This window comes from Salvelinus sp. IW2-2015, unplaced genomic scaffold (assembly GCF_002910315.2).
Source record: "Salvelinus sp. IW2-2015 unplaced genomic scaffold, ASM291031v2 Un_scaffold5198, whole genome shotgun sequence".
Lineage (NCBI taxonomy): Eukaryota > Metazoa > Chordata > Actinopteri > Salmoniformes > Salmonidae > Salvelinus > Salvelinus sp. IW2-2015.
Genome location: NW_019946464.1, coordinates 80,066 through 92,410, shown reverse-complemented (window position 1 = coordinate 92,410; position 12,345 = coordinate 80,066). Strand labels below are relative to the sequence as shown.

General features: G+C 42.4%; 1 protein-coding gene and 1 long non-coding RNA gene across 3 annotated transcripts in view; both read left to right on the top strand.

Moving 5' to 3' along the window:
* Positions 1–9,051: 9,051 nt before the first annotated feature.
* On the top strand, positions 9,052–10,760 carry LOC112078055 (zinc finger protein 180-like; the record flags this gene model as incomplete). Its single annotated transcript, XM_070441927.1, has 1 exon — positions 9,052–10,760. A coding segment is annotated over one exon (1,029 nt), but the record flags the coding sequence as incomplete, so codon positions are not given.
* Positions 10,761–10,942: 182 nt separating this feature from the next.
* Positions 10,943–12,345, top strand: part of LOC139026584 (uncharacterized) — a 65,126-nt gene continuing 63,723 nt past the window's right edge. The window contains exon 1 of one of the 2 annotated variants that reach the window (XR_011478431.1): positions 10,943–11,582. This is a non-coding gene — a long non-coding RNA (uncharacterized lncRNA). Of the gene's footprint in view, positions 11,596–12,345 lie in introns of both variants that reach the window. The other variant, XR_011478432.1, reaches the window with a different exon arrangement.

The window sequence follows — 12,345 nt, the reverse complement described above, 5'->3', positions numbered from 1 at the left end:
GGAGTCTAACAACCACACAAGTGGCTGCAGGTAGTGCAGCTTCATCCAGGATGGCTAATCAAATGCGAGTGTGGCTAAAAAGGTTTGCTGTGTCTGTCATGCGTAGTGCTCAGAATGGGGACAGGGCTACAGGACATGAAGCCAGTACAAATCAGAGAAAACGTGGAGGAGGCCGTAGGAGGGCAACAACCAGCAGCAGGACCGCTACCTCGCCTTTGGGCAAGGAGGTGCACTGCCAGAGCCCTGCAAAAATGACTCCAGCAGGCACAAATGTGCATGTGTCTGCTCAAACGGTCAGAAACAGACTCCATGAGGGTGGTTATGGGCCCGACGTCCACAGGTGGGGGTTGTGCTTACAGCCCAGCACCGTGCAGGACGTTTGGCATTTGCCAGAGAACACCAAGATTGGCAAATTCGCCACTGGCGCCTGTGCTCTTCACCAGATGAAAGCAGGTTCACACTGAGCCATGAGCACATGTGACAGACGTGACAGAGTCTGGAGACGCCGTGGAGAATGTTCTGCTGCCTGCAACATCCTCCAGCTTGACCGGTTTGGCGTGGGTCAGTCATGGTGTGGGGTGGCATTTCTTTGTGGGCCGCACAGCCTCCATGTGCTCGCCGCGAGGTAGCCTGACTGCATTAGGTACCGAGATGAGATCTCAGACCCTTGTGAACGAATATGCTGACATATGCACATTGTGGCTTCTGGAGGTCTATTTGCAGGGCTCTGGCAGTGCACCTCCTTGCAAAAGGGGAGGTAAGCGTCCTGCTGCCTGGGTTGTTTGCCCTCCTACGGCCTCCTCCACGTCTCCTGATGTACTGCCTGTCTCCTGGTAGCGCCTCATGCTCTGGACACTTACGCTGACAGACCAGCAAACCTTTTGCACAGCTCGCATTGATGTGCCATCCTGGATGACTGCACTACCTGAGCCACTTGTGTGGGTTGTATGGACTTCCGTCTCATGCTACCACTAGAGTTGAGAGCCTCGCAGCATTTCAAAAGTGACAAAACATCAGGCCAGGAAGCATAGGAAGGAACTGAGAAGTTGTCTCGTGGTCACCACCTGCAAATCACTCCTTTTTGGGGTGTCTTGCTAATTGCCCTATAATTCCACCTTTTGTCTATTCCATTTGCACAACAGCATGTGAATTTATTGTAATCAGTGTTGCTTCCTAAGTGGACAGTTTGATTTCACAGAAGTGTGATTGACTTGGAGCTTACAATTGTGCTTGTTAAAGTGTTCTTATTTTTTTTTTGAGCAGTGTATATCACTTTTCAACAGGAAAAGTAAAAAATCCCTGGAGGATGCATGAACATTCCTACAGTACATAAAACATATTCAAGTGTAATTGCCTTTAAAATCACAACCATTAGTTCAAACAATGCAGAGTTTGTGCCCTGTTTTATAGATAGTACTCACTGTATTTACTGGTGTTAATCAGATCAATTCCTGGTTTTATAGATAGTACTCACTTGTAATTTATGGTGTTAATCAGATCTCCAGTCTTCTCTCTCTCGTCCTCCTCTAATGTGACAGTCTCCCCCTCTTCATCTTCATTCCAAAACTTCTCATACTTCTTTCCACTTCATCCTCCCATTCCAAAAACTGCATCTTCCTCCTTTTCTTTACAGTAACATCTTCTCATTCTTCACTGAAACGTTTCTCTTCTTCTTTCACTTGTAAACAGCCTCACCCTCTACTTCTTGTTTCTGTGCCATCCTCTTCTTCCTCCTCTCTTTTCACGACAATGTTCACCCCAGATCTTCTTTCTCCGTCCAGCAGAGCCACCTCTTCTTTACAGTAGGGGATATGTTTAGGGAGCTCATGTTCGGGGATGTTAGCTAGCTACCTATCATTAGCGACTAGGCTAGTGCTAATTAAACCAGCCAGCTACTATAGCTGACTAATAAAAAATTAACGTAATTATTTATATTAAAATAGGTTAACAAGGTAGATACGACAGAAGCTGTGTCGGAACACAGTAGCTAATATAGACCGAAAGCGTAATAAATAGCTTGAATTTTTCGGCTATGTTGGCTAGCAAGCTACCGAGGTGGGTTGACGGCGTTTCTGAAGTACCGGTCCATAGATTATACGTCACGCTGGCAGCGTTGCCTGAAAGACGCACATCGCCGTCTGCTGACTGGAGTGGGAAACGCAGTTGAGGATCATATTTTATTTTCAGACAAAGATTTATTTAAATGGATTTAATTAAATAATACGCAATTATATTGAGAACTACATAAGACAGGAAGGTGTTGAATTAATTAGTGCAAATAAAATGTTTATACAGCACTTTAAGGAGATTCATTGAGTTATACACATCTAATTAGCAGCTAGCTACTGTAGGTCCATACTGCTCCTAATGGTGTAACAATACATCATGTAATTATATAATGAACAGACTAGGTCTATACTGCTCTACATGGTGTTAAAATACATCATGTAGATGTTATATAATGAACAGACTAGGTCTATACTGCTCCTAAAAAACATTGGGGTTTGGTTTTTTTTAAAACAATAATCAATGGTTGAAAAAAAAATGGTATATAATGAACAGACTAGGTTCTATACTGCTCCTACATGTGGTAACAATACATCATGTAGATGTATATACATGACGACAGCCTAGTCTATTACTGCTCCTACTTGGTGTAACAATACATCATGTAGAAATGTATATAATGAAAGACTAGGTCTATACTGCTCCTACATGGTGTAACAATCATCATGTTAGATGTAATATAATGAACAGACTAGGTCTATAACTGCTCCTAATGGTTAACATACATCAGTTAGATGTATATAATGAACAGACTAGGTCTATACTGCTCCTACATGGTGTAACAATACATCATGTACACTATATAATGAACAGACTATAGGTTCTACTGCTCCTAAGTGGTGTAACATACATCATGTAGATGTATATAATGAACAGACTAGTGTCTATACTGCTCTACGTGGTGTAACAATACATCATGTAGATTGTATATAAGTAACAGACTAGGTCTATACTGCTCCTACGTGTTAACAATACATCATGTAGATGTATATAATGACACGACTAGGTCTATACTGCTCCTACGTGGTGTAACAATACATCATGTAGATGTATATAGGAACAGACTAGGTATACTGCTCTACAAGGTGACAGTATCTGTAGATGATAAATGAACACTAGGTCTAACCTGCTCCTACTACGGTGTAACAATACATAATGTAGATGTATATAATGAACAGACTAGGTCTATACTGCTCCTACGTGGTGTAACAATACATCATGTAGATGTATTAAAGCAGACTAGGTCTATACTGCTCCTACGTGGTGTAACAATACATCATGTAGATGTATATATGACAGATAGGTCTATACTTGCTGCCTACGTGGTGTAACAATACATCATGTAGATGTATATAATGAACAGACAGTCTATATGCTCTATGTGGTGTAACATACTCATGTAGATTATATACTGAACAACTAGGCTATACTGCTGTCAGTTCCGACTGTTTTCCTTTTTCTTGTATTTATTTGTTTGGTCAGGGCGTGAGTTGGTGGGTTTGTCTATGTGGTATTTCTATGTGGATGTTTGTGTCGGCCGGTATGATTCTCAATCAGAGACAGCTGTCATCGTTGTCCCTGATTGAGAATCATACTTAGGCAGCCTGGGTTTCACTTGTGTTTTTGGGTGTTTGTTCTTCCATGTGTCGTTGTCACACGGGACTGTTTGTGCGTTTTTTCTATTTGTTATTTTGTTTCTTATAGTGTTCAGTTCGATGCTAATAATTATGGACACTAACCACTCGCGTATTGGTCGCGATCCTTCTCGCCTCTCCTCGTGAGGAGGAGGTTAGAAAGCCGTGACAGAACACCCACCACCAAAGGACAAACGGAGTGGAGAAGGGCGGCAACAGCAGCGGAAAAAAACCAGACTCCTGATTGGGAAGAGATTCTGGACGGCAAAGGACCCTGGGCTAGCCAGGGGAATATCGCCGTCCAGGCGGAGTTGGAGGCAGCGAAGGCAGCGAGGCGCTGGATGAGGAGGCAGCGCGGCGACGGGTTGGAGCCCGAGAGTAGACCCAAAATTCTTGGGGGGGGAACACGCGGATGTGGCAAAGCCGGGTAGGATATGGGAGCCAAATCCCCGTGCTTACCGTGGAGTGAGAGGACGTCGTACTGGTCAGGACACCGTGTTATGCGGTAAGCGCGAACGTTGTCCCAGTTACGCGTGGCTTAGCCCAGTGTGGGCTATTCCACCTCGCCGCACTGGTAGGGCTAGGTTGGGCTCGAGCCGGGTGGCCATGAGGCCGGCCCAACATATCTGGCTCCAGTACGTCTCCTCGGGCCGGCGTACATGGCACCAGCTTACAGATGGTGCTCCCGGTTCGCAGCATAGCCCAGTGCGGCTATTCACCCTCGCCGCACTGACAGGCTACGGGGACCATTCAACCTGGTAGGGTTGGGGAGGCTCGGTGCTCAAGAGCGCGTGTCCTCTTTCCGGTCGTCTATCCGGTGCACTCCACGTACCAGTCTCTGGGGCAGCCCCCGCACCAGGCTGTTCTCTCCGGGTTCTCTCTCCAGCTGCTCCCACCTGTCCAGCGCTGTCAGAGCCTTCTCCTCTCCAGCGCAGCCTGAGTCTGAATGCCTGCCTTCCAGCGCTATCTGAACTGTCTGCCTGCCCAGCGCTGTCTGAACTGTCTGCCTCCAGCGCTGTCGTCTGGCCAGAGCCGTCCAGCCAGGACACCAGAGCGTCCAGCCAGGACGCAGAGCCGCAGACAGTACCAGCCAGAGCCGTCAGCAGGACCAGCCAGAGCCGTCCCAGCTCAGGATCCGCAGCAAGCCGTCCCAGATCCGCCAGAGCCGTCGCCAGGATCCGCACTGGAGATCCGCCAGAGCCTTCCGCAGACAGGATCACCAGAGCCTTCCGCCAGACAGGATCAAGCAGAACCTTCCGCCAGACAGGATCAGCCAGAAGCCTTCGCCAGACAGGGATCCGCCAGAGCCGTCCAGAGGTCAGGACCAAGCCAGAGCCGTCCAGCAGGACCAGCCAGACAGTCCAGCAGATCCGCCAGAGCCAGCCAGCAGGATCCACCAGAGAGCCAGCAAGCAGGATCGCCAGAGCCAGCAGCCAGGATCCGCCAGAGCCAGCAGCCAGATCCGCCAACAGAGCCAGCCAGCCAAGGATCCGCCCTCAGTCGGTGCTGCCCTCAGTCCGGAGCTGCCCCTCAGTCGGAGCTGTCCCCTCAGTCGGAGCCGCCCCTCAGTCGGTGGCTGCCTTTGTTTATAGTGGGATTGACATGGAGGGTGGCCATTGGTAGGAGGGCACGGAAGCGGGGTTTGACTATGGTGGGGTGGGGACCACGACCAGCGCCAGAGCCGCCACCGTGGACAGACCGCACACCAGACCTCGACCTAGAGTTTTATGCTGGTGCGCCGGAGTTCGCACTTAAGGGGGGGGTTATTTCAGTTCCTGAACTGTTTCTCTTTTTCTGTTATTTATTTAGTTGGTCAGGCGTGAGTTGGTGGGTTTGTCTATGTGGTATTTCTATGTTTTGAGATGTTTGTGTCCGGCCGGTATGATTCTCAATCAAAAAAGACAGCTGTCAATCGTTGTCCCTGATTGAGAATATACCTTAGGCAGCCTGGGTTTCACTTGTGTTTTTGTGCGGTGTTTGTCTTCCGTGTAGTCGTTGTGCACACAGGACTGTTTGTGGTTTCTATTTGTTATTTTGTTTCATTATTAGTGTTCAGTTTCGATGCTAATTAAATAATGGAACTAACCACTTTCGCTATTGGTCCGATCCTTTCTGCCTCTCGCTGTCGAGGAGGGAATTTAGAGCCCGGTGACAACTGCTCCTCACAGGTGGTGTAAGATCATCATGTAGATGTATGATAATGAACAGACTAGGTCTTACTGCTCCTAACGGTTCGGTAAACAATACTGCATGTAGATTATATATGAACAGGCTAGGTCTTTAATACTGCTCTACCTACGGTTGTAACAATACATCATGTAGATGTATATATGAAGCAGACTAACGTCTATATGCTCCTACACTGTGTAACAATACATAATGTATGTATATTATGAACAGACTAGGCCCATACTGCTCCTACATGGTGTACAATACATCATGTAGATGTATATAATTGAAGACAGTAGGTTATACCGCTCCTACACGGTGTACAATACATCATGTAGATGTATTATAATAACAGACTAGGTCTAAACTGCTCCTACACTGGTGTAACAATACATAATGTATGATGTATATAATGAACAGACTAGGTCTATACTGCTCTACATGTGTAACATACATCATGTAGATTGTATATATGAACAGACTAGGTCTATACTGCCCTACATGGTGTACAATACATCGTGTACGATTGTATATAATGAACAGACTAGGTTATACTGCTCCTACATGTGTAACAATACATCGTGTGATGTTATATAATGACAGACTAGGTCCATACTGCTCCTACATGGTGTAAATATACATCATGTAGATGTATCTAGTACGGATTCAAAAAGTTTAGGGTCCTTAGAAATGTCCTTGTTTTTGAAAGAAAAGCAAATTTTTTGTGCAACCAGTCTGTGGGCTTTCTTGTTCTTTATCAAAACTTTTGTAAACAGTGTTTTTTCATGCAGCAATTCAACCATGAAGTCCTGATTCCGCAGTAATATGAACAGTTTGAGTGTTGAGATGTGTCTGTTACTGCTTCAACTCTGTGCACGCTTTATTTGGAGGCTGCAATATCTGAGGGTGCAGTTAACACTAATTGCTTTATCCTCTGTCAGCAGAGGTAACTTTGGGTCTTCTTCCTGTTGGCGTTCGCTTCATGAGAGCCACATACCTTGTCACAAAAGACACTTGATTGGCTCAAACGCATTAAGAGGACAGAATTCACAAATTAACATTTAACAAGGCACACTGTTATTGAAATTAATTCAGGTGACTACTCATGGGAAGCTGGTTGAGATATTGCCCCAGAGTGTGCAATGCTGTTCATCGGCAAAGGTGACTGCTTGAGAATCTCAAATATAAAATATATTTTGATTTGTTTAACCTTTTTTGGTTACTACATGATTCATATGTGTTATTTCATAGTTTGTCTTCACTATTATTCTAGAATGTGGAAGTCTCATACTACCACTAGAGTGAGAGCACCGCCAGCATTCAAAAGTGACCAAAACATCAGCCAGGAAGCATAGGAACTGAGAAGTGGTCTGTGGTCACCACCTGCAGAATCACTCCTTTTTTGGAGGTGTCTTGCTAATTGCCTATAATTTCCACCTTTTGTCTATTCCATTTGCACAACAGCATGTGAAATTTATTGTCAATCAGTGTTGCTTCCTAAGTGGACAGTTTGATTTCATAGAAGTGTGATTGACTTGGAGTTACATTGTGTTGTTTAAGTGTTCCCTTTATTTTTTTGAGCAGTGTATAAATACAGTAAAGTATAAACACACTAAAGGGAAACAAATAAATGTTTTGAGCAAAATATAGTTTTTTTAGACAAATGCAAACTTGAAGGAGTGAGTTTTTATTGTATTATTTTATACTTTATTAAACRAGGCAAGTCAGTTAAGAACAAAATCTTATTTTCAATGACGGCCTAGGAACAGTGGGTTAACTGCCTTGTTCAGGGGCAGAACTGCAGATTTTTACCTTGTCAGCTCGGGGATTAAATCTTGCAACCTTTTGGTTACTAGCTCCAACCACACGCCCCAGGAGGGATGTCATAGTAAGGCATTCAAGGAGTTGGCTTGATGGGAAGTCGTGATGTCATCGAATAGGCGACTGATCTTCATGTGAATATTCATTATTCTTTTTTAAATCCTTCCTGTTCTGTCAAGTTGGTTGTTGATCATTGCTAGAAAGCCATTTTCAAGTCTTTCCATAGATTTTAAAGACGATTTAAGTCCAAACTGTAACTAGGCCACTCAGGAACATTCAATGTCAATTGGTAAGCTCCTCCAGTGTAGATTTGGCCTTGTGGTTTAGGTTATTGTCCTGTTAGGACAGTTTTTCGTATTCAGATCTCTGAAATACACTCTACCTACGTAACATTTAGTTTCCCTATATTACGCTGGGAAAACAGTTTTCATAGGCATAGAAATTCCAAATCAAATCATTTGAGTTTGCTAAATCCAATGGTTCTAACCGAGAGTCACCTTAACTTTATTGACAACACCCAAATGGATACTTTCATTAATGTGGTTTTTCAATAATTACACATCATTCTTAATACTGTTGCTGTTTAGTTACAGTCACATGTTCAACCATCATCAGCTGATCCAGGAAATCATTTTCTGAATGCCAGTCAAATGACAAACATCCCCACATGCAACAACAACCAAAGTGCTTCTTCATTCATTACTCTGGTAAAGACAGTTATGCCATTCTCCACGTTGGATCCAACATCCCTAACAAATTGGTGTTTATAATGTTATTGTCTGCTTGATTTACTGTAGGGTCTCGTTAGTCTGTTTGGACACAGAGATACTTAGCTCATAATGTGTAGAGAACTGTTCCTTGATGGATAGGCTATTATACAACACACAGAGCTATTTTCCTTTATTCAGGACATTTAGAATGACAACCCATTACAGAGTAGCCTAGTGGGATTATTCACAAAATTATCTGGTGATCAGGTTATGAAATGTCATGACAAAGAAATTTTATATTCCATGTTTCACCTGAAATATTAAATTATTTATAGTCCTCGGTCTATGTTATTGTTAGGTGAAGTCATGGGTCCTACAGTAGGTCTATGTTGTTGTTATGTGAAGTTATGGGTCCTACAGTAGGTCTATTTTGTTGTTAGGTGAGGTTATGGGTCCTACAGTAGGTCTATTTTGTTATTAGGTGCCCTCGTGCCGCAATTTTAGCAAACACAGAAAGAGGCCTATATTGGAGACCAAAAGTCGTCTGGCACACTGCTTAGGATTTCAACAACTTAATAACTTTTTTCTAGTTACCACTCATTTGAAAACAAGACTAAATATGATTGTTGCTAACTTGACTGTCTTAATGATCAAATAATTTAACAGATGTAAATTGTTGTACAACTTCATGGGTATGCTCTGGGCATCACCTTTTACCTCAAATAAACAGTGGATTTCTGCTGTTGTGGGCATTTAACCATCTGTCTGACTTTGTCGTTCACACAGGAGAGAGACGTGACTATCGTGGATCCTCTGGGGATCCTCAACAACATCATGATGCTGAAGAGGCAGAGAATAGTCTCTCCAGATCAGAACTCCTCAAGAAACACCAGCTACCAGTCGTTCACACAGGAGAGAAATCTATCTGCTGCTCTGACTGTGGGAAGAGATTCAACTACTCATCACACCTTAAAATACATCAAAGAATTCACACTGGAGAGAAACCTTATAGCTGTAATCAATGTGGGAAGAGATTTTCTAAATCTAGCCATCTAACTATACACCATAGAACACACACAGGAGAGAAATCCTATGGCTGTGATCAGTGTGGSAAGAGTTTTTATACATATAGCAAGCTGACTTTACACCAGAGAACACACACAGGAGAGAAATCTTATAGCTGTAATCAATGTGGGAAGAGTTTTTCTACATCTAGCTATCTAACTATACACCACAGGACACACACAGGAGAGAAATCTTATGGCTGTGCTCAATGTGGGAAGAGTTTTTATACATCTAGCAAGCTGACTTCACACCAGAGAACACACACAGGAGAGAAATCTTATAGCTGTACTCAATGTGGGAAGAGTTTTTCTACATCTAGCTATCTAACTATACACCATAGGACACACACAGGAGAGAAATCTTATGGCTGTGCTCAATGTGGGAAGAGTTTTTATACATCTAGCAAGCTGACTTCACACCAGAGAACACACACAGGAGAGAAACCATATAGCTGTAGGCAATGTGGGAAGAGTTTTTCTACATCTAGCCAGCTGACTGTACACCAGAGAACACACACAGGGGAGAAATCTCAAAGCTGTAATCAATGTGGGAAGAGATACACTGATAAAAGATATCTGATTAAACATCAGAAAATACATGGAGTTGTTTCATGATATCAATGAATTAATGTCACAATGTAAAATGTTTTTACATTGTAGGAATATTTTAATAATGTCACAATGTAGAAGCCTAAACATTTGCCCCCTTATCAATTGATTTCAACATTATATGGATATAAGCCTCAGCGGGAAAATCCAGGCTCTGAATTGAAAGAGTTACTATTTATGTGATTTATCAAACATTTACTAACAAAAAAAGAGTTGTGTTCCACTTACTGCGTTGGTGACCCACTTCAATCAAAATGCAACACTTCAAAATGTATCTGGCTGTTTTCTACAAATTGTCCTCTAACCAGGGATGTACACATTATTCCCAGATTCCATGTGGGTTTTGAGCTGTTAGTTTTAACAGGGCGTGCAACCTCATCTCGCACAATTGATTTCAACATGATATCGATGAGTGATGAGAAATAAGTGTTTAGCGACCCCTAAATTTCAATGCATCACCCCAAAATGTAGCTGACTGTCTTCTGCAGGTTGTCCTCTAACCAGTGAGGTATAATATATCTCCCATTTCCGTGTGTTTTTTTAGTTGTGTTCGTTTCAACATCACGTACAACCTGATTTCCCCCCTAATCGATATCAGTGATGTATTGCTACTTGTCAAAACAACAGTGTTTCTGGTGCTTGTGCAGTTTATAAGGAGCTTGTTTAAATAAATACAAGTAATATGATTTCTGCAGATGTTTGTGTTAATAAAGATACATGTTTTATTGTTCCATGCCTCACCATTAAGTGAATTATTGCCACTACATTTTAACAAAGGGGTGTACATTTGGTTTTGATATTTTTACAATTTATGTAACATTTAGTAATCATAATTATTTATGTAAGATTTAATATTTGTAATCAACTGACAATTTTCGGGTATAATAAATTGACGTTGTTGCCCTTCTTTTAGAATATCAGAGTTCATTCTCAGATGTGCCAACCCAAATGTACTAGAGCATGACATTGGGGACTGTGTCCCGATCCAACAACATATCTATCTAGTGAACCCTGAAAAGAGAGAGAAGCTCCGCAGTGAGGTGGAAAGTTACTATGGATATTGCAGGAGTTTCCTCTTGAAATCAGACGTGTTCGTTTTAAGGACAACTTGGTGATTGTCCCAAGGGTGGGCACTCAAAATGTTTGTGTTTTGCGTTTAGCCAGTGTGTTGCCATGGATCAAAATGTATTATGACTGCATGTTTTTCCATATTGGAGATGAGTTTTGTTTGGGCTCGTTCCAAGGGGACGAGAGTTCTAGAAGCTAGTGYGTTTTAGGAAGACGAGAGTTCTAGAAGCTAGTGAGTTTTATGAAGACGAGAGTTCTAGAATCTAGTGAGTTCTAGGAAGACAAGAGTTCTAGAAGCTAGTGTGTTTTATGAAGACGAGAGTTCTAGAAGCTAGTGAGTTTTAGGAAGACGAGAGTTCTAGAAGCTAGTGGGGGAAAACATTTTTTTGTTTGTTTTTAATTGTTGACAGCCAGTAGACACCATGTTCATATTGTAGAAGGTGAAGCATTGTAGTTGATTATAATTTCAAAACTAGTTTTAGGATTCTAGAAAGAAAAAGGAGAAAACTAATAAGATTGTATATTATTGTTTAGAAATGTGTTTTTTCTTGTTTTTAATTGTTGACAGCCAGTGGACACCATGTTTATATTGTAGTTGATTATAATATGAAATGGAAGTTGTTTTCTGTTGGTGGTGAGAACGTGTCCAACAAAAATATAGGATATATTTGTTGTCTTAAGGGGGAAGGTGATACAGGCTTTGGTTTTTACATTTATGTTTTGAGTTTGGACTTTAACAATCTCAAGCCCAATGCCTCGGCTTAAAGAATTATATTTTACTACACAAGCATTAGTAAGGTTTAACTGAAAATTCCCTCACAGTGCTAACGAGCTATATGTGCTAAAGAKCCTAACTCCTATAACATAGAACAGTGTGTTGATAYAGGCCTGTTCTAACTGTTCTGGGTGTGTAGAATGAACCCATGATGTTCGGACACTCAGCCAAGAATATGACAGAAACTGACTGGTTCCTCTTGATCCTCCACAGAGTAAAGGTTATATCCTGCACACCAGTAACAGKGCTGTTGTTTTGGAGCCTGTTTCTGGGGAAAGATTGTGGTGGAGAAATCAGAATTAGCTAAGTAACATAGATAATTAAGATGTCTTATCTGCAGAATATGCTGATATGAACTATTGACCTCTTGCTATTAGAATGTCTCCTTTCTGACTATGGTGTTGCAGCTGCACTCCTCCCCCAAATGG